At 44.1% G+C, this 19,477-nt stretch overlaps 14 protein-coding genes across 18 annotated transcripts; 4 read left to right on the top strand and 10 right to left on the bottom strand.

The window, feature by feature from the left end:
• Positions 1-772: 772 nt before the first annotated feature.
• Positions 773-1,676, bottom strand: LOC117137001 (inactive peptidyl-prolyl cis-trans isomerase shutdown). Of its 2 annotated transcripts, none has more exons than XM_033298186.1 (2): positions 1,594-1,676; positions 773-1,539 (listed from the first exon to the last, which is right to left on the bottom strand). In XM_033298186.1, the coding sequence occupies exon 2, from the start codon at positions 1,513-1,515 to the stop codon at positions 928-930; it is 588 nt and encodes a 195-aa protein (XP_033154077.1). In that variant the 5' UTR covers positions 1,516-1,539; positions 1,594-1,676; the 3' UTR covers positions 773-927. The 2 variants fall into 2 exon arrangements, with proteins under 2 accessions (XP_033154077.1, XP_033154078.1); XM_033298187.1 differs by having other exon boundaries at positions 773-1,534; positions 1,594-1,663.
• Positions 1,677-2,209: 533 nt separating this feature from the next.
• LOC117137887 lies at positions 2,210-2,967 on the top strand. Its single transcript, XM_033299617.1, has 4 exons — positions 2,210-2,308; positions 2,362-2,481; positions 2,541-2,697; positions 2,753-2,967. The coding sequence occupies exons 1-4, from the start codon at positions 2,210-2,212 to the stop codon at positions 2,965-2,967; spliced, it is 591 nt and encodes a 196-aa protein (XP_033155508.1).
• Positions 2,968-3,205: 238 nt separating this feature from the next.
• Positions 3,206-3,701, top strand: LOC117138485. The gene is made up of 3 exons (XM_033300615.1): positions 3,206-3,289; positions 3,349-3,526; positions 3,583-3,701. The coding sequence occupies exons 1-3, from the start codon at positions 3,206-3,208 to the stop codon at positions 3,699-3,701; spliced, it is 381 nt and encodes a 126-aa protein (XP_033156506.1).
• A 76-nt stretch (positions 3,702-3,777) lies between these two features.
• Positions 3,778-4,411, bottom strand: LOC117137932. Its single transcript, XM_033299685.1, has 3 exons — positions 4,325-4,411; positions 4,174-4,269; positions 3,778-4,116 (listed from the first exon to the last, which is right to left on the bottom strand). The coding sequence occupies exons 1-3, from the start codon at positions 4,409-4,411 to the stop codon at positions 3,778-3,780; spliced, it is 522 nt and encodes a 173-aa protein (XP_033155576.1).
• A 121-nt stretch (positions 4,412-4,532) lies between these two features.
• LOC117136600 lies at positions 4,533-5,341 on the bottom strand. Its single transcript, XM_033297583.1, has 3 exons — positions 5,152-5,341; positions 4,988-5,086; positions 4,533-4,928 (listed from the first exon to the last, which is right to left on the bottom strand). The coding sequence occupies exons 1-3, from the start codon at positions 5,245-5,247 to the stop codon at positions 4,566-4,568; spliced, it is 558 nt and encodes a 185-aa protein (XP_033153474.1). The 5' UTR covers positions 5,248-5,341; the 3' UTR covers positions 4,533-4,565.
• A 156-nt stretch (positions 5,342-5,497) lies between these two features.
• On the bottom strand, positions 5,498-6,389 carry LOC117136599. The gene is made up of 2 exons (XM_033297581.1): positions 6,091-6,389; positions 5,498-6,036 (listed from the first exon to the last, which is right to left on the bottom strand). Exons 1-2 carry the CDS (start codon positions 6,289-6,291, stop codon positions 5,521-5,523), a joined length of 717 nt encoding a protein of 238 aa, XP_033153472.1. The 5' UTR covers positions 6,292-6,389; the 3' UTR covers positions 5,498-5,520.
• A 111-nt stretch (positions 6,390-6,500) lies between these two features.
• On the top strand, positions 6,501-7,178 carry LOC117138018. Of its 2 annotated transcripts, XM_033299826.1 has the most exons (3): positions 6,501-6,611; positions 6,672-6,755; positions 6,813-7,178. In XM_033299826.1, the coding sequence occupies exons 1-3, from the start codon at positions 6,516-6,518 to the stop codon at positions 7,176-7,178; spliced, it is 546 nt and encodes a 181-aa protein (XP_033155717.1). In that variant the 5' UTR covers positions 6,501-6,515. The 2 variants fall into 2 exon arrangements, with proteins under 2 accessions (XP_033155717.1, XP_033155716.1); XM_033299825.1 differs by having other exon boundaries at positions 6,516-6,611; positions 6,672-7,178.
• Positions 7,179-7,212: 34 nt separating this feature from the next.
• On the bottom strand, positions 7,213-8,277 carry LOC117138216. Its single transcript, XM_033300156.1, has 4 exons — positions 8,182-8,277; positions 8,002-8,118; positions 7,544-7,947; positions 7,213-7,483 (listed from the first exon to the last, which is right to left on the bottom strand). Exons 1-4 carry the CDS (start codon positions 8,275-8,277, stop codon positions 7,213-7,215), a joined length of 888 nt encoding a protein of 295 aa, XP_033156047.1.
• Positions 8,278-8,483: 206 nt separating this feature from the next.
• Positions 8,484-9,514, bottom strand: LOC117138211. Its single transcript, XM_033300146.1, has 5 exons — positions 9,413-9,514; positions 9,242-9,355; positions 8,873-9,105; positions 8,709-8,819; positions 8,484-8,655 (listed from the first exon to the last, which is right to left on the bottom strand). The coding sequence occupies exons 1-5, from the start codon at positions 9,512-9,514 to the stop codon at positions 8,484-8,486; spliced, it is 732 nt and encodes a 243-aa protein (XP_033156037.1).
• Positions 9,515-9,680: 166 nt separating this feature from the next.
• On the bottom strand, positions 9,681-10,717 carry LOC117136593. The gene is made up of 5 exons (XM_033297566.1): positions 10,578-10,717; positions 10,401-10,517; positions 10,112-10,332; positions 9,937-10,047; positions 9,681-9,870 (listed from the first exon to the last, which is right to left on the bottom strand). The coding sequence occupies exons 1-5, from the start codon at positions 10,683-10,685 to the stop codon at positions 9,690-9,692; spliced, it is 738 nt and encodes a 245-aa protein (XP_033153457.1). The 5' UTR covers positions 10,686-10,717; the 3' UTR covers positions 9,681-9,689.
• A 3-nt stretch (positions 10,718-10,720) lies between these two features.
• Positions 10,721-11,930, bottom strand: LOC117136594. Of its 2 annotated transcripts, XM_033297569.1 has the most exons (5): positions 11,782-11,930; positions 11,606-11,722; positions 11,373-11,551; positions 11,206-11,316; positions 10,861-11,083 (listed from the first exon to the last, which is right to left on the bottom strand). In XM_033297569.1, exons 1-5 carry the CDS (start codon positions 11,869-11,871, stop codon positions 10,900-10,902), a joined length of 681 nt encoding a protein of 226 aa, XP_033153460.1. In that variant the 5' UTR covers positions 11,872-11,930; the 3' UTR covers positions 10,861-10,899. The 2 variants fall into 2 exon arrangements, with proteins under 2 accessions (XP_033153458.1, XP_033153460.1); XM_033297567.1 differs by lacking the exon at positions 11,782-11,930 and adding an exon at positions 10,721-10,809 and having other exon boundaries at positions 10,892-11,083; positions 11,373-11,610.
• A 160-nt stretch (positions 11,931-12,090) lies between these two features.
• Positions 12,091-14,541, bottom strand: LOC117137165 (general transcription factor IIH subunit 1). 2 transcript variants are annotated; one of them, XM_033298477.1, is made up of 6 exons: positions 14,484-14,541; positions 14,049-14,317; positions 13,650-13,988; positions 12,632-13,591; positions 12,396-12,571; positions 12,091-12,340 (listed from the first exon to the last, which is right to left on the bottom strand). In XM_033298477.1, exons 2-6 carry the CDS (start codon positions 14,200-14,202, stop codon positions 12,215-12,217), a joined length of 1,755 nt encoding a protein of 584 aa, XP_033154368.1. In that variant the 5' UTR covers positions 14,203-14,317; positions 14,484-14,541; the 3' UTR covers positions 12,091-12,214. The 2 variants fall into 2 exon arrangements, with proteins under 2 accessions (XP_033154368.1, XP_033154369.1); XM_033298478.1 differs by lacking the exon at positions 14,484-14,541 and adding an exon at positions 14,441-14,459.
• Positions 14,542-14,873: 332 nt separating this feature from the next.
• LOC117137976 (activity-regulated cytoskeleton associated protein 2) lies at positions 14,874-15,598 on the bottom strand. The gene has a single exon (XM_033299749.1). It carries the CDS (start codon positions 15,487-15,489, stop codon positions 14,908-14,910), a length of 582 nt encoding a protein of 193 aa, XP_033155640.1. The 5' UTR covers positions 15,490-15,598; the 3' UTR covers positions 14,874-14,907.
• A 1,161-nt stretch (positions 15,599-16,759) lies between these two features.
• Positions 16,760-19,142, top strand: LOC117136670 (activity-regulated cytoskeleton associated protein 1). The gene has a single exon (XM_033297672.1). It carries the CDS (start codon positions 16,855-16,857, stop codon positions 17,617-17,619), a length of 765 nt encoding a protein of 254 aa, XP_033153563.1. The 5' UTR covers positions 16,760-16,854; the 3' UTR covers positions 17,620-19,142.
• The last annotated feature ends 335 nt before the right edge of the window (positions 19,143-19,477 follow it).

Here is a 19,477-nt window from a genome sequence, read left to right as displayed (position 1 = left end):
TGAGGGTTGCTCTGTGGATTTTTGGGCACAAGGATATGGGCGGGGTGGTGGTGCGATATCCCCAACCAAACTGTTTGATTTTCAAACAAATGCTAATGTCAACTGCCACTCAGAGGCATTTAAATTCCAATTTAAAAATGCTTTCTCTCGATGCCAAAAGCAAAGACATGTTCGTTGTCCTGTTTCGAGTCCATCCACTCGTTTTTTCTCTCTCCCACTCTCCGATTCTCCGATTCTCCGATTCTCTGACCCGTTTCTCCAGTTTTCTGCTCGCATTAAAGCGTTCGTCCTGTCTCATGCATATTTAATGTCACACGCATTTCAGTGTATTTTTTCCGGGCAATTTTCTCTTTTTTAAATGTTTTTCACATCTTTGCAAATGAAAGTTTTTTAATTCACTTCAGCTTTGTTGCAAGCATTGTTTCGATATTCAATAGAAAATGAGTTTTCGATGCACATGCGATGCTTGAGGAAATGGGAAAAACTGAAATCAATCAGAGTGTGAAACTGGGATAAGCTAGTTTTAATTCATTCGGATTATGCACTTGCCTCGCTTACATTTAAATAATGTACTGCCGTAGCATTTAAGCCTGCCTTAAGCACAAAGGAACTGCGATGAAATCGTTTTATGCCCGAAATGCCATCAGCTTAGTGGTTAGGAACATAAGGAGCAAATCACTGAGCAGAAGACACAACGAGCACACAAAAGCGAAAATCGCAAACACACACATACACTGGAGAAAAAAAGTAACATTTCAGTTTGAAGATATTTATTGTCAACTGATTGCTTATATAGATTGCTTTATACATCGAGATTTGAGTAGATATTATTGTTATATAGACAGCTGAGAAGGCATCTGATAAAGATATTTGTTATGAACTGATAGCTTATTGCTTTATATATCGAGATTTGCGTAGATTTTATTGTTATATAGACAGCTGAGAAAGCATCTGATTGGTCTCCTCAATATCGTTGATTCTCTTGTTGATTCTGGTAATCTTATTTATAATACTCTTGTCTCCGGGACTTTTTTTCAGCGCCTTCAAGTAGCACAAAAGTGATGGATAGTATTTACCCAAGTGGCTAAGGGCACGACCATGCTGACAGAGCGCCAAAGCCGAAGGATTATTGATGGTCAGGAGACGAAGGTCCTTCATCACATGGCAGACGCACCTATACCGCTTCATCTTGTTAAGGCAGATCATCAAGGTTTCGAAAAGGGCGATCAGCATCCCTTTTTTACGGCTCTGCTGTTCGAGATTGGTCATTTTGCAATTTTTCAAGCAGCTTATCGCTTTCTGAAAGGCGCTTTTTGCGCAATAATAGTGCATACGTCTCATACACAACTTTCCTGCCTGGAGCAAAGTATGTGCCTTACGATATGTGAGGAAAACTAGGTCGTGCTGCTCATGGGAGTTTAGTGATTGGTCGTTGTCATCCTCACAGAGAAGGGCATGGGCCGAGAACCCAATGTACTCCTGTGCCTTAAAAGCGTCTTTCTTGTAGGGGCGCATTGTGCGATATTAGTATTTCCTATCCTTCAAATGGTCAATATCTTACTATGTATTTAGTTTGGATCAGTTTGTACTTACTTATTTAGCACCCAAGAGCAAAGTGGCTTCTGACTCAATGCTAGTAGAGATATACAAATGTAACACTTTGTGAACGGACAGTAAGTTCCAGGCTTACTTTTCGCAGTGTAAGCATACATGACAGCTTGTGGGGTTGGTAGGAGCACTCAACAATTACTTAGCACCTCGGTGTCAAGGGGGTCTCGTCTTTCAGCATTCTCATTAATTACACGCCGCACTAATTAGGCTGTAACGGAATAGCGAAAGGATTACCCGGAGTATCACCTGGTTGCCGGTCCTATGATTCACTCGGCTTCAGCCCGCTCTAATCTGCCATCCGTAATGCTTTCGCCAAATTTACGGCTATACTTCTGGTATTTCCCCAGTTGTCTTGTCATGCACGAGCGCTGTTCAAACAAAATCGAGTGGAATCGAGTCCAGTCATCACAGTCAGTCAACCTTTGTGGCTCCCCAGCCTTCGGCAGACCCATTGAACCAACAAACCATGGCAGACGACCCGACTTCATTACAAGCCCATTAAAAGCGGGACAAAATTTGGCTATATAAAGCGACCGGCGGAGTGGTAGAAAAATTTTATTTATTTCACGGCACCACAGTGAATCACTACACTATAAATATGCATAAATATACCATTTGTTTTGGTTTTTTACTAATTATTCTGGAATGTTCGTTGGCGGCATTTAACTGCTCAGCACCGCCGAATTTCAATAACTTTGTAAGAGGATTTAATCGCGGAAGAGTGCATGTAATATAAACTCAATCTTGTAGGACATCAACACTTGCTGTCGCACTCCGGAATTGGATATGGGTGATGTGCCCCAGAAGTGCCACAAATATGTGAGTGGCTTAAAGTCGGCGAACTCCAAGTATCCCAGCAATGCTCATCTGGTAAATATATGCAACTGAGTAAAGGGACAACATTCCTTTAACTTCCGTATCTAAAACAGTGCTATCCTGATTGCATTTACCGCGAGACGGGCGCCATGGTCAATGGAAAGATTAAAGTGGACAGAGTTAAGCAGTACTTGGAAGAGCACGTTCATCGGCGGGATCAGGAAATTGTTTCTCACATAGTGCGCTCCTTCGACTCCTGTCTGTCCAACGGTGCGTATGCGTGATGCCATTGACATTGCAGATTATTATGCCTATTTACTTTCAGTTAAAGGTCACATGAAGTCATTGAACATCGAGTCCTACAAGGTGCTGCCCCATGGCTGTTCCCCCTTTGCCGGAATCATATATAGCTGTGTGAATGCCGAGACCTTTCTCAATTGCCCCACGCAAATGTGGAAAAACGAGAGACCCTGTAATTTGGCCAAGCAATTCGCCGAGCAGTGCAATCCCCTGCCCCATGTTCCGTTGCCCAGCAGCTGATGCTCCATATAGATTGATTTATCCAATGTAAACAACACACATTTAAAGTAAAAGTTTCGTCCATTAAGTTTAATCTGTCGCTAACCTTTTGAATGGCATTCATATCCGACCTCGATTTGTTGACCATTAGCCAGCAAATTGACCATGACAACCGAGTGCGAGTACTTTTCGTCTACTTTTTATTGGGCTTTATGATCATACAAAGTTCGATTGGACAACAGTTGTCAACTAAGCCGCAATGAACCAGTTAACCTTTGTAAGCTGCCTTTTGTTCTGGTCCGGGTCCCAGGCTGCCTTCCAGGACTTTGTGATTGGACCTGAAGTAATATAATCCTTTGCACTGCTTCTTGATTACAATAAAAAACACATACGTACTTGTAGTCCTATGAAGGTGGTAACGATGTCGCCCCGTTTGGTCAAGAATTTTCGGATGAGGTGGGTGAGGATATAATGGTGTCATTCCAGGATGTACAGCATGATGGAATTGTGGATACCAATCTACTGATGAAAGCTCTAATGCAGCATGCCAATCGTTTGGGCATGAGCCTGGATGAACTTGGTGAGCAATAGTACTTTGGTTGGTAGTGCAGTTTTAAGTATGTATGTACTTTACAGCTAGCTTAAATATGCAGTCAGAAGATGAGGAATCCATTAACCAACTTGGATGTTCAGCTGGGCAAGACGTCTTCGGATACCCAGAAAAGCCCACTTGGCGGGATGTACTCTTTAACTAAGCCAAATAAATTTCATCACTCAGTGATCAAAGCAGCTGAATATGTGTGATTTATTTATGTTTAATAGTCCCATCTATTATAAGTCATCGCAGCGAATGTTGTATTCCCTGGCCTCATTGCAGGTGGGACTCTTGCTCCAGACGCTATCCGGGCAATTACGGTAGACATATCGATGGGCACACAGGCCATACATTATGGCCATCGAGCCACATTTTCCGGTGATGGGAACACGACGACGTTTTAGGGCCTTAATGAGCACATTCTCCTGATTACCGCAGCTCCTGAAACCATCCACATACACCTGCACAAATTCATCAGAGTCCAAAATGGTTTTCATCATCTTTTCGATATTTTCCATGACCAAATGGGTGCCGTTCAATGCATTCGCCGCTTGAAAGATGCACTCAAAGCTGCACTGAAACGGGATCAGATTAGTGAAGCGTAGATTCTTAGGGTGAATCAGTTGACTTACAGGTGATATGTGGGCTCCATTGACCAAATACTGACTGCACTTGGAGTTGAAACTCGAAAAGTCCAGATTAGGCAGCTTGCAACAGTTTTTCAAGGCCTAGATGGTATAAACTATAATTATCCTAAGTCTCCTAAAAATAAACCGTACCCACTGTTACATCCGGCCTTTGAGAGCAAATGGGATCGGCAGCTCGAAAAGCTGGTAAAAATATTAGAACCCAAGTCAGCAGTTGAAGCATTTCGAGTTACTTCTGCTGTACTACCCGATACCCGATATTTATATATATATATATAACCTGAACCGGATATCCAAACGACTTTCAGTGCGCCCCATTTACTTAACGCATCCCATCATAAAAATACAATGTTCAATTATTATTTTATTATATGCCTTTAAAGGCGATGACTAGAACCACGTGATGATTTCGAACAGTTCATGTTTTGCAATCGGACCATTTCGCAAGATTCAGTGCCGGACCAGCTGGATGATGGACAGTGGTTGAAGACATATCTCTGGGCACAAACTCCATAGAAAAGTGCGAATGGAGAGCACTGTTCTGTTTTTCTCTGGGGCCGTGGCCTCCTATTGCTAATCATCTCTTGCACAGAATCCGAACAGCTCATTAAGCCATTTAAATAGGCTTCCTCAAAGTCCTGATTACCGAAAAGCTTCTCCAGCATGAGTCGGGCCTTGTCAGGATGAATGGCTCCGTCCACAACCGTGTTGGTCTCATTGAAAATGCATTCATACAGGCACTGTAAAATAAAACTTACTTACTAAATGATAAACCTTATAGGGATTAGCTCTGACTTACGGGTGAAATTCTGGGAGCACCAACTGGCATGTAGTTACCACACTGGCTTTTGAACTGGTCAAACCTAAATGTGGGATAGGCACAGCAGTCCTTGACAATCTGAAAGAATAAGTTGTAACCAAATATATGGATCGATCGTTAAGGATGATTCCTTGAAGCCTTACATTAAAATCCTGTCTACGAGTACAGTCCACATCGATTGGATTACTCCCAGCCATCGCCACCAATGAGCAGATCAGCAGGGCTATATGCCGGGCCATTATTTTAGTCAGTCTGAGCTTCGTCTGGCACCGTCGGCTTACTTTATAACTCCAGTGACGATCCACTAATTAATCGAGCACAGCAAAAACACATTTCAAGCGACGGTCTCGTGAGCGAAAATGTGCAGTCATCGTGATGGACTTATGGCGGGTCAAAGTCCAACCAAATGTCCGATTGGGGGCTCGGCTTAAGCCAGGCAATTGCAATTAGACCAGCTTATCGGCTTAAATGCAATCATTTTAACCAGACAAACAAATCTAGGTAATCCCTAATTACTGATCCGATATGAACTTGGAGACCATCAGTGTCAGAAAACTGGCCATGAGCAGATGGGGTCCTTCTGTATCTACATGGTCACACCCGTTACCCGTTAGCTCCTCATCCTTTCCCTTAAGTGCATTCGTCTTTTCGTCCAGTTTCTTTGTGCAACTTGACAGCAATTTTTGCAGACTATTACACTTCGGATCCTCTATCCAGTTCTCACGGGGACAGTTGGCAGTAAGGTATACCATGGTACACTGAGCATGGAGCATGGCATATGGCAAACAGGTGGAGGAAGCCATGCCCATCTTATCCGCCACCTGGTTGGAGTAGAGCAGCAGAAAGTCGGCGTGTCTGGAGCCCAGAGCTTCGCAAGTCTCGTGAGCTGCCTTCAAGGCGGCTCCGTATTTATCATAACCATTCAAGGGGCTGTAGAGGCTGGTGATCATCATGTATAGCTCTGGTTTCTTGATCTTGTTATCCTGATCTAGGAGGTCCCAGTGCCTATACAGACATTCATAGCGGCACTGCAAAGAGATTATCATTCAGCTCACTAACAGGTATCCACTAGAGTTACTCACAGGACCATAGTCATCCCAAAACGGTGTGCAATTGCTGCCAACAAACGGGAACTTATCAAGAAAGGACTTGCCACAACAGTAGACCAGCTTTTGTGTGTTTAGAAGCTCTGTACATTTCTGCAATCCTCCCACATCATTGGCTGCACTATAAACCAGCAAAGGAAGCCACAAGAAACCCAGTAGATGCAGCACCGAAGACATTTTGGAATTGCCTCCTTATAAAGCAGGACAAGAATTAAACGTAAAATTTAGGAAAATTTTTTTTTTGCCAGCCAGATGAAGTAATTTTCAAAGCACAGTACTCATAGCTTTAGTGGGTTAATGTGCGGAAATAGTTGATCTTGTCATGTCATCTCTTCGATAGCCGCACGCAAGCATATTTATCCGCAATGAATTCGGATCATTCTGCGGTGGAAGCTTTAGTTATGCGGACAGGGCGTATACTTGTTGCCTTGATTTTTCTAGGTTTAATAGTTCCCTTTCGGACTGCAAAGTGCAAGGCAGCGCCCAAATCTGTGCAAGTAAGAGTTATATATTTTATATACTTATAATTCTCCTGATGCAAAATGCTTTATCTACAGAATGTACACGTTTGTTGCTCAGCACCCTTGCCAAACTGGGGCGTTTTCAACAGAGAGTGTCATAAATCGGCCATTCAGGCAAGTGTAAGTATTAATAGGATATATAAAAGCCAAGTTAATTTAGCCAACTTCCTCATGAAGTGCCGTTTAGATTGCATCTTCAATGCCAGCTCGGTTCTGCAGGGAAATCGATTGATCCAAGCAAAAGTTCGACCCATGTTGGAGCGCGCCTTTTCCAGCGAACCCACCATCGATGTATATGAGTCCAACTTTGCCAGATGTTCGTCGGTGGTCAGGAGCAAATACCAGGAGCTATCTCCGCTGAGTCGTCAAAGCGACGCCTGTGACAGACACGCCCTCTTCTACAGCCTTTGTGCGTATGCTCGCTTGATTTTCACCTGTCCGGAGAAAATGTGGCAAAGGAATAACAGGATGTGCCAGGAGGCCAAGGCGTATGCGAAAAAATGTCCTTGGCCAGCGCTTAAAATGTTTATGAGGAATACTTAAAAGAAGTTAATACAAATGATATTTAGGGAGAATTTTAGTGCACTTTGTTTTTATTTTTCACAGGTTGCGTGATCATGTCGAGCACACTACGCTCACATTGCGGTCGATAGCCCCCGCAGTTGCCATTCCGACCATCCAATTCTGCGATGTAGTAACGCTTAGGTAACTCCTCATACCGAGAACTGCTGGGACTGAACATTACATGGATTAAGTTACCCAGCACACCATTGAGATCTCCCAATTGGTAGCTGTTTGCCTCGCAAATCAGTCTTAATAAACAACTGTCGTCCGAGCCTAGTCCATGCCTGAAAATTATATGCAGATATTTCAGCTAATGATGCCAGAAATTTTGGAATTTCTCTTACAATTCGAACCGATGATTGATAATCTCATAGAACTTGGTACGTGAGAGTAGTGACCTCCTCTGGCGATCTCTGCCCACAGATTCACCCATGCCATCCAAGGGAAATCCCTGGAAGAAGTCCTTGTAGTCATCCTCATCCACTTCTGGCGGTGGCTTTGGTTTTGACTTATGCTTTTTCTTATGCTTATGCTTGGGCTTATTTTTCGGTGGCTTGGTATCTGAACCGGGCTTAGGTTTAGTCTTCTTCTTTTTCTTATCATGATGATGTTGATGGTGTTTGTGCTTGTGCTTGTTACCAGAGTGCTGATCATCATCGTAATAGTCATCGTAAACGAAATCATCATTCTGATGATGGCCATGGTGATCACTCAGTAAACTTTCATCATTCGTGCCATTTCCATGTCGCTTAAGTGGGAAATATGTTTATGAACAGATTCAATGATTTAAATGAGATCTTACCAAAAACGGTGGTTTCTTTTTCCAGGTTCTTGGCAAATCGTAGGACACTTCAAAATTATAAGACAAAAAGGCTTTTTCAAACCGTAAGTCCAAAGGCAAAGCGATGGCCACAAAAAGCTGAATAATAGAATAATAGATTTTATACTGCACTTTTCATAATTACCAAAGACAAATACTTACCGAAGATGCTCCACCCGTACTCCAAACAAATTTGGCCTGCGAGCTCCTGAAATAGCCGAAAATCAAAAGAACTAGGAATGTTCCACGACCATCCATTGTAGCCAACCACCCTCATTCAACTGAAGAGTCAGTTTTGGAGTCAGCCAAAGTGAAAACCTTTCTTTCCGGCTAGAAGTGATGATCCAATTAATGATTTCTAGTTTCAAGCAGCGAAAGTTGCTAATTGAAAAGCCAGTAAGTCAATTCAGGCCAAATGGTATGTTCTAGTAACAGATTTATGAGTCATTTTAGGTATATTTTATCTATATTTTATTGCGTTCTATGTGCTTGAAAATCTCCTCAAAAGGTTCTGATATAAGCTCCAGAATACTTTCGCCACAACCTGGTTCGTAGACATGGCAATGACCGTTCCAACCATCGTGCTCCGCTTGGTAATAGCGCAGTGGTAAGTCTTCAGACTCCGATGAGCTGGGACTTTAAAGTTTAAGAAGTTATATGGGGTCATTAAGAATATGCCTGAATAATACCTGAATAAAACGTGCATTAAACTGCCCAACACGCCGTTGAATTCTTCCAATTGAGCAGCACTTGTCTCACAAATCAGTCGCAGCAGGCAAGATTCACCACGAAAACCACTTCTGAAATACTTAGTTATCTTAGTATAGTCACAATTCTATAGCTAGTAACTAACCTTTTTAGTTTATCTATGAAAATGCGATAGATATTGGAACGTGTAAGCAATGATCTAACTTTGCGTTCTTTGGGGAGAACTTGGGTGGTTTCCTCCACTTCTTCGCCACCTGCCCCATTTTCCTCCTCCACTGTGCAGTTTTGGCAACCAGTGGCCAATTTACGGGAAGACTCCGCATCCGTTTCCGTATCGGTTTCTTCTACAACTTCCTCCGACTCTATGGGACCATTTTGCTGGAATTTGAGCGATGGGTAAATAACCAAACATTACTCCCATTCTGCTTGAACTGTTAATTGTGCCATAAAGGCGTGTTAATTGTCAACAAATGTGGCGTTTTATAGCCGTAAACAAACCTAAAATGAAACTTACAAATATTGTCCATTTCTCCCAGTTCGTGGGTAAATTGTAGTTGGCCTCAAAATTGTACGAGACAAACACATTTCGATGGGGCAACTCGAGGGGAACGGCAATAGCGGCGAAGATCTAAAATCAAGATGATAGGAGTACTTTTTCCGCTAAATAAATTCTTGAAGAACTTACACCGTGTGTGCTGGAAGCTGTAAAGGCCACAAAGGAGTTGGTTAAGTCAAGGTAAACGGTTAAAAGGAAAACCAGGCCAAGAAAGTAAGTGGTAAAATTCATTTTCCCGACCCAGAGACAGACGATAGACCACCACGATGCTCAGACAGCAACTGAATTGCAATCCACTCGAAACACTCGCAACAAGTGCGTGGCAAACGCCAAGCAAGTGGCCGCTAATTTAATAGGTAAACCCCCAGAAAGATACTTGGTTTTGGTTCTTGGTCAGCACTCCAGTTTATTTGCGCCTTCGTCGGCTTACAATATCGCTTAAAGCCTGTTCCAGTGACACGGAAACCAGGTCCAAAATGTTGTGATCACAGCTTTTGGTATAGGCGGAGCACTCCTGATGCTCTCGACCATCCCATTCGGCCTGGTAATACTCATTGGGCAGGTGCTCATCCTTGGAGCTGCTAGGACTATAATAAAATGAGAAGTTAGAATGATCTTCGAGCAGCTTCCTTTAAAAAGAGATACCAACTGACCTGAATATAATGTGAACGAGGCTGCCCAAAAATCCATTAACCTCGCCCAGTTGTGAAGCATTTGTATCGCATATCAAGCGCTGTAAACAGGGTTCAGCTGGAAACCCTGACCTAAAATATGTAAATTTACCTATTAAATATTTAACTTTAATAACCTTGTTTGCTTGCCACTGACCTTCTTAATTTATCCCTCAGCATTGCATAAAATACCGAGCGACTCATCAGAGTTAGACCACGTTTTTCACGCGATGCAGCTTTAGTGGAGTTTATATTTGATGAGGTGCTATTTTTATTTTCCTCTATTTTCCAATCTGTGCAATTCTGGCAGTGTCGCCCTTTGGACTCACGTCCAGTTGTCGGATATGTGAGATAGCTGTCCTCAAAGTCCTGACCCATCTATAAATGTTGACGAACACGGCGTTCACACAAAAGACTCAAGAAGCGAACTTCGATAAGAAACCCACCAAAATCGGCGGATATTTGTACACGTGTTCCGGTTGATAGTAATTAAACTCGTAGTTATAGGACAGAAAGACATTGCGATGTGGCAAGCCAATCGGCACCGATATGGCCATAAATATCTACAAAGTAAAAATTTCAGTATTTAGACAACAGCTCACTAGCACTTGAGTTGAAATTACCCCAAACTCGGAGTTTGTGGTGAAAAGGAGCGCAGACTTAACCAAATTTAAGTTATTTATTATGGCACAGAGGAAAAGAAATGGTGCAAATATCAAAGTTCTGTACATGGTATTGATAAAATTCTAAAATATCCAATGGTAAACAATTTCCGATGTTCGACCGTGAGCGTTTTAAAACCAACTGGCGGCCGCCTTGGGCAAAAGTCGACAAGAAAGGTGCGTTTCCGAGAAGCTGTTAATTAAAACGAAGAATTGGAAATCTATGTCGGGTCGAATTGGTTTAATGCAGATCAAACCATAAGCGCCTGATTTACCATCCAGTTTATGGTCTTCCATTTCGTCTATCCAGTGCTTCCCTAAGAACATCATGCAATGGCCTTGATATCAAGTCCAGTACATTCTCTTCACATTGGCTAGCATAAGATGAGCAGTCGCCATGGCGAAGGCCATCCCATTCGGCTTGGTAGTAGTCTTTATCGAGATTCTCGTCATTAGAGCTGCTGGGTCTGCAAGAGGAAACCCCAATGATTGAGTATGGTGCTAAAAATATCTTTCGCTTTTCAGAGTTAGCACGCGCGGTCTGTGCTTTCATTATCATATGCAGATCGTGAAAAGATTTTAAACTCACGTGAACAAGATATGCACTATGCTGCCCAAGAGTCCATTGACTTGGCCAAGCGTTGAGGAATTCGTTTCGCAAATCAAGCGAAGGAGGCAGGACTCAGCAGGGTATCCCGATCTGTAAGGAATGCCATTAGTAAATATGACTTAAAAAGTTTTTTAAATAAATCAAACCTTTCCAATTTATCCTTGAGCATAATGTAGAAATTCGTTCGACTCATGATCGGTAAAGTTCGTTTTTTGGTTGAACTATTATCATCCACAGAACGAAAGGATCTGCTGCTGCTGCTGCTACTATCATCTCCACCAGTGGTGTTATACGTCAAATAACTATCCTCCCAGTTATCACCCATCTAAGCAGGACGATATATTCCTTTTCGGATAAATGTGAACTTACAAAACCTTACCAATATCGGAGGATACTTGTAGATGTGCTCGGGCTGGTAGTAGTTGAATTCATAGTTGTACGAAAGGAACACATTGCGATTCTTCAAAGTAAGTGGCACTGATATGGCCATAAAAATCTAAACAATTTGATTAAATTCAATTATGCTGGAATACAAATAATTACAACAATATTTACACCGAATTCCGAGTTGGTTTGAAATATCAAAGTGGACTCCACAAAGATCAACTGTAGAAAGACAAGGCAAGATAATGTTAGACTATTCATTTCTGCAAAATATCCTTTAGGTTTCGCGACCAAGAAGTGCTATCCAACTAAACCGCCAAGCGCTCAAGATGACAACTTTTATAGAATCGCAGCACCTGTTAATTGATGGCCGTGGGTAGGCATCATAACTAACCACAGGCTGCCGCTGCCCCAAAATACCAGCAGTCACGACAACCGACTGAGAATACTCCAAAAATAGACATGGAAACAGCGCTGGCCTACCAAGTTGCAAATAATGTTTTATTCCAATGCGTTCCGCATACTCTTATAGTTAAGCCTAGTCTATAATAATGGTTCTTGAGGTGTGTGGCAGATGCTCGAGCTCGCCTCCGTTGAGCGTTTGCTACCTGTTGTTACGCAGTTTTCGCTCCTTCCAAGTGGCGAACTTGCTGTTGGCGGTGCGCAGCAGCTGGTTCATGTGCTGCGTCAGCGAGGATCGCAGTGGCGAGAGTTCGTGCATAGCGCGGTTCTGGAATAAACAGAGCTTTGTAATATCTTTTTAAGAAAAATAATGTAAAACCCACCTCAAAAGGCACTAATTTTGCCATTTTGAAGCGCTGCAACGTCTCGTGCATACGCTGTAATTTTGTCTCCAACTCTTCTGTGGTGGGCGGAAAGCAGCTCCAAAAGTGTTTCAGCAGCTCGGACAGCGAAAGGTATAAGTGGCGCAGCTCTCGTTGGAAGTCATTCGGCACTAGTTCTGTAATGTCATCAAAAAGTTGGCAGTGATTTTTGTTAAGATTGGTTACTTTCTACTTACGTCCCGCTGACTGCTCTTGGAAACCGCGCATCATGGAACCGCCAGGACTTAGTTCACCCAGAGCATTTACTGCCGCCTTGGAACAGATGAACGTTCGTTGCACGTTGCGATTTAGCCATGACTCCGAATTCCGCACCAGCTTGTACTGTACCTCTTCCAGACTCATTGGATCGTTGTGGTTGTCGTACATGCTGTTCTGGACAGGGCCATTGAGGTAACGCTCCACTTTGGACAGTTCGAACTGCTTAGACTTGGCTTTCTCGCCGTTGGCGGGATCATCTTCTCCCTCCAATAGAGGATCCCCGAGATCCTCATAGTGAATCTTTTCCATCAGTCGTTGCTTTTTGCTCTGCGGCTCGTCTTTGTCCACCTGATCGGCGGAACTCTTCGTCGCGGTGGCCTGGGCCTTTCCATTCATACCGTTCGTATAGGCGGATTGGGAAACAGGCCCGTTGGCATTATTGGTACCATTTGTCATAGTTGACGGCGCTGAGGTCACGTTAGCACAGGTCTTGAGCACCATGATGGAATGCTGGTTGAATCGCTTGATCATGTTTTGGTGCACAATATTCCCGCTGTTCACGACGTTTCGGTCCCCGGCTACGCTGCCAAAGCCCTCTTCTAAAGGAACATCCTCAAACTTTTTAAGGTCTAGCAAAGGATCACCAGCTCCCTGCTGGACAGCCGCTTTTAATGCCTGATCATCGATCTTGCCGCACTCCGTAAATATATCTTTTGTGCCGGCTGTCAGTCTGTCACGATGAAAGTAGTGTGATTGGAAAAACTTGGTCCAAAACTCGGCCTCTGACATTTTGGCAGGCACATTCTCAAAATGTTTGCGTTTAACGGCGGGATAGGTCTTGAAAATGCAGTGAATCACATCAGAGGTGAGGTTGTATTTGAGGCCATTACAGCCGTCTGTCTGCGGTTTTATGTCGGCCAAAAAGGCGCCAGAAACACCTGCGATTACAATTTATAAGAACGCGCAATAAAGGGGACACACGTTTTTTATGCATACCGATCTCCTGGGACCTGCCCATTTTCTTAAGGGCGTGATCCTTGGCATGCGTAGCCCAGAACTCATCGCTGGTTAGGACTTTGGTTATGACAAGGTCCTTGTACAGCTGCAGCAGGTTGGGATTCTCAACAAGGATCCGGTTCTTGTCTTCCAGGTCTTTGTCCACCTTGCGCTTAAAGTTGGGAAGCAGTTGCTGCAACAGCTCCTTGACCTTGTCTCTGTCGGCAAGCATGGCGGCCTGTCCCTGGCGGTTGACAAAGTGGAAGGTTGATGTGTTTCCGTCGTGGAGTACCACTTGCAGCTGCACCTTGGGTTTGCCCTCAGGAGATATCTTTTGGGCTGCATATTAAAAATATGGGTTACGAAATCTGGCGAAGAAGGCTTTGAGGGACAACCCACTCTTGATATCCGCATAACGATGGGAGACCGTCACCGTGTCCCTGTGTTCCGCCATCCAGGCCACACGCTCGTTCATTACGTAGAGCGTGCCGTCGCCCTTCTTGTACCGCACCTCGCCCATCTGGAGCAGCACGTCCTCACTGCTGGTGGTCATCTTGTCCTACGCCCGGCGCTCAGCAGTCGAAGTCCCAGTCGCAGATCCACGCTCGCCGTCTCACATGGGAACCTTCGAAAGGACGAGAAGGGGGACACCAGAAGATTCCTGCAACCTGAAAGAGCATGAAATGCGATCTGAGAAGGATCTTCGGCTGTCGGAAAAGTGCCGCCTGGTATATGCGTATGTCGCCTGCGCCGGCGATACTTTTCCCCATTTCGCGGTCGGCGAAACGCACAATCCCACGTTATTTGCACGATATTACTGGAAACTCTACGCACCTCAGTCAGGCTAGGGATGTAAGAATACAGTAGCATCGAGAATCGATGTCCCGTGCCAGTAACTTTCGATATTTCTTGTTGATATCGATGCTTGAAAACGTATCGATATTTTGCTGAGCCAGCTGTTTAATTATAGACCGTTCACACAACCGCTTTTTGGTTCCATTTGAATTATTTGGTCTTAATTTTTAAACACAATTATAATGTTATCATAGCCACGGCCACTTAGCCACGGCCACATAGCCACTTTTAATGTTGTCCCTGGTATTAAGTGTATTTTAAAATTCCGAAAATTGTATATTCTGAAATTTATCATTGAATGAATCATGCCAATAAGCTTGAAAATAAATGTAACTAAATTTATAAGATTTATTTTTTAATCTATTATTATTTATTTATAGTTATACAACTAACTTAACTAACTTCAGTGCCTTGTGCGCTCCACAGTTCGCCCCCGATCGAGTAGCTCCCGGAAGGTTTTGACCTCGTGCCGGGGTATGCTCTCCCGATACTTGGACAGCATCAGCCCGTAAATGAAGTCCAGTTCCGTTTCCTCGTCGTGTCGTCCCTCCGGCAACTTGGCCAGGAGCGCTCGCTGCTTGCAGATGAATGAGTCGATCACCTCGTCGTAGGACTGCTTTGTCTCGAAGATCTCCATGTAGATCTGGTAGGAGGGTTTGGTGGGCGAGAAGTGATCGCGCAGCAGCTGGAGGGCATCCGACCAGGTCTTGGCATCCCGGCGCACACCCTTCCACCACACCACCGCAATGCTCTTGAAGAGCAGCGGCAGACCCTTCAGCGCATCCTTGTCACTGATGCCCTCCACCTCCTTGTACGTCTCCACGGCATTGATGAACTCGTCCACGGCATCGTGATCCCGCTGGCCACTGAATCTCACCGTGCAGTTGCTGAAGCTACCCTTGGATGGCGGCTCCTCTTTGATTGGCCCCAGAGATTTGATGGTTTCGATGAATATGCGAAACTGTTCGTCGGACATTTGCGTCATTTTGTTGCCGGTTTCTTGGGTTTGTTTGGGTTTAAAAAATAAGTGAGCTAGCGCCCGAAATAGACCAGCTCAATTCCGCTTTCAAGCCCCAATCGTTTGACGGCTGGGGGGCAACTGCTCAGCGATTTCGCTTGTTGTGAAATTAAAGGCAACATTGTTCTCCTCCCTCTCTCACTCTCTCTCTCTCAGCAAGTAAAAGCTTTTTCGAGTTTCGAAAAATATCCCACACACACCCTCTCTCTCTCTAGCATTTTTGAATAATTGGAGTGAGCACAGTTGTGGGGGTTCCCTACTGCTATCTTGAATTTGTTCTTTAGATAAGTACACAAATAAAAAATGACATTCAAAAATTGCATTTTGCTAATAAATGGAATTATAAGTACTTTTACTTTTAGTCGGATTCGAGTGCAAATTTCAAACATTTATAAGTTTTATGACGTCATCTATATTGATTTGTTGACTTTTTATACATCTAATGATGTCACAAGACAAAGCAAATAAGTATTTATTTAGACTCAGATACATTTAGGTAGACGTACATAGAACATAGATACTTAATTTATAATTTAATTTTAATGAGAAAAATCTAACAAAATTTCTATCGCGTGTTGGTAATTAGACTATGAGTCAGGTTATAGAATTTCATACGACAATGAAAAACTATAAGTTCCAAGAAAAACACTAAAAATATACAAGAAGATAAGCATTTATTTCTATATTATGACATGAGCAACTGAGTTGTGAATAACAAATAATAACTTACTTAATATTTTTTTAATTAAAGTGAATTTAAACTAATATCGAAACAAATATAATAATATATCTAATTACTCATACACAAATTATGAGTAACCGAGTTTAACTACAAATATCTACATATATTGTGACAATTTCACAAAAAAATTTAATTGTATAAAATGAGAAAAACTCCCTAGAAACCACAGGCAAGCCCCTCCAAAAACTTTAAATTCTGCAGTATATTGTACAAAACACTAGTAGTTATCAGTTCTGGTAAATTAAGGTTTGTTTATCAGTTTGGGCCATATTTACAATCAGGTTTGTCTATCAGTTGCGGGCTACATATGTACATACATATGTAGTTACCGGCTTTCAAACTACTATTATTGTATAGCGCGATGATTCACTCTGAGCAATAATACCAAAAACATAGACCATCTCTCTCTTATTGGCTCTCCCCAATTCCTCAAGCTTTTTCGAAGTTCGATTTCACAACCGGCGGGTATAAAAGGGCCGCCATGTGTGAGGGCTGCTCAGTTCAAATCACCGGCCGCATTCGCTACACTGGCTTTGTCCGCCGACTGAACCAAGATTAATTTGATCGCCTAACCTCACACTGCAGCAAAAATGGCCCAGCTTACACAGATGACCAACGAGCAGCTACGCGAACTGATCGAAGCGGTAAGAGCGGCTGCCGTGGGCGCCGCTGGAAGTGCAGCAGCAGCCGGAGGAGCAGATGCCAGCAGAGGCAAGGGCAACTTCTCCGCCTGTACACACAGCTTCGGCGGAACCCGCGACCACGACGTGGTCGAAGAGTTCATCGGCAACATCGAGACATACAAGGATGTGGAGGGGATCAGCGACGAGAACGCCCTGAAGGGCATCTCGCTGCTGTTCTACGGTATGGCCAGCACCTGGTGGCAAGGCGTCCGCAAGGAGGCCACCACGTGGAAGGAAGCCATCGCCCTCATCCGCGAACACTTCTCGCCCACCAAGCCCGCCTACCAGATCTACACGGAGTTCTTCCAAAACAAGCAGGAGGACCATGACCCCATTGACACCTTCGTCATCCAGAAGCGAGCGCTGCTGGCCCAGCTGCCCAACGGTCGCCACGACGAGGAGACGGAACTGGATCTTCTGTTCGGTCTGCTGAACATCAAATACCGCAAGCACATCTCCCGCCAGGGTGTCCATACCTTCAAGGATCTCCTGGAACAGGGCCGCATCATCGAGCACAACAACCAGGAGGACGAGGAACAGGTCGCCGCAACAAAGAACACCCGTGGCTCCAAGCGCATCACCCGATGCACCTACTGCAGCTTCCGGGGCCACACCTTCGACAACTGCCGCAAGCGCCAGAAGGATCGGCAGGAGGATCAGAACGAGAAGTAGGCGACATAAACAACACCAAGAGGCAGCAGCCACCGTCATCCATGACCTCATCGCTGCTGCCGCCCATCCAAACAGAACTTTTCGTAGCCTCGCCAGCCGATCGACGTCAGAGAGAGAGCCCAACAACCGGAGAGCTGGAGATGGGGAGCAGCCACATCAGCAGCAGCAACAGCCACATCTCTTCATACTCTTCATACTCACTGGCAATCGGCGTGCCGGTAAGCCTCGACTAGCATCTGAAATCCGCAAATCCACGCTGTTTGTATTGCTCTTCGCAATGCCTCGAAAACGGCTCTATTTTCATAATATTTCACGCCGACTTGCGGCTAATTTGGCACAGAACGCCAGCATTTGGAAAGCAATAATTTTTATTGCAACATTGAACCTTTATTTGCAACTAGAAACTTGATTTCGAGAATCATCGGGCGGGGCGGCTGAGGATCAGGCATTTCGTCCGTAAGATCGGTTATTTGCAATGGAGGAATATGATATTCGAACCAGATGGCGAAGTGCCTCGGCATGGAGCTCCTATTTTCTTCGAATCTAATATTTTGACATTGCGAGTCCGAAATGGATGTTGCCTGATCTCCAGCCGCCTCGCACAACCGTTGATTCTCACAACCGCCGGCTCCACTTTGTGCCGGTCAGCGGAGAAAAAGCGATTAGCTGGCTAACAAAAGAGATGATCACTGTGTTGAGAGACATGGCAATCATCGCTTTTGTAACCATTTATTTGCTGATTTTTCGTCTGATCCTGGTCCTTTGTGAAGCTGGCAAAAAACCCCCCGTCCGATGAATGCCCACTTAGATCCTTTTGCAGGAGGATTTCGACGGTCCCGAAGGCGGGCGCCACCCGATTCCGGTAGCGGCTTCGGCTGCTTCCGGTTTCCGGTGTCGCAACCCTTCGCGTTGTCCCCCGTGCGAGTGGAGCTACAGTGGGCGTGAACCGGGCAAAACCTAAATTTCTTCGGAAATTTAAAAAACCAACAAATTTTTTGACTTTTGTCAAGACAATTCGAACTCACATTGCACTACGATGGCTAACGATTCGCCATCCGTGCGGTTGGCAAGCTAAAACTGTCTCTTCGAGATCACGGGCCTAGGGCTGTTTAACATTCGACCCAAACGATTTCGCGACAGGCTTCGGCACGCCAGTATCCATCACAAAACACACAAAAGCCAGGGGCTGGGACGCGTCACTGCCGTGCTCCTCCAGCCGGCACAGTCACTCCCCGCCCCCAAATCAAGCAAAACCGGCCGCTTGTGCAGATGACATAGGTGCGACCAGCCATCCGACCACCCGGAACCCTTCCGGACCATGGTGACCAGACGACTTGCACCGTGCGCCATCAACAGGAGTCTTGGCCACAAGCACAGCAATAGTTTGGCCCGTTTCCCACACAGAAACCAAAAGTGGGGGCCTATGGAAGACCACAAGTGGCTGCGTGGATCTGCTAAAAATATAAAACTGTAAACCTAAAGACTGAAACCAGAAAACAACCATTAAACTCAGAAACGGAAAACTGCGTAATTGTTTATATTTTATGGGCTGGTTGGGACAACATTTTTACAGGGAAACAGTTACATTCATTGAAGATGATCTTAAACAAAAGTTTATATAATAATATAATGCAATTAGCCATAATTTACAAAAATTCTTTTTGGGTTTCAGGATAAGTTAAGTATTTAATGAATTCCCCACCAAAATACAAATTCAAATAGTTATTTTATTTCAATAAAATTAAATGTCTTAACCTTTCTATAGATGATGTATTGAACTAACGGTAAAGACCCGTTAAAAATTGTAAGCTTTAAATAATAAATAATTTCAAGTGGCTCCAATCAGACTTAAAATCTT

Source organism: Drosophila mauritiana, chromosome 2R (assembly GCF_004382145.1).
Source record: "Drosophila mauritiana strain mau12 chromosome 2R, ASM438214v1, whole genome shotgun sequence".
In the NCBI taxonomy this organism is placed as follows: Eukaryota; Metazoa; Arthropoda; class Insecta; order Diptera; family Drosophilidae; genus Drosophila; species Drosophila mauritiana.
The sequence above is the reverse complement of the archived record's forward strand: the minus strand, read 5'-3'. Positions and strand labels throughout refer to the sequence as shown.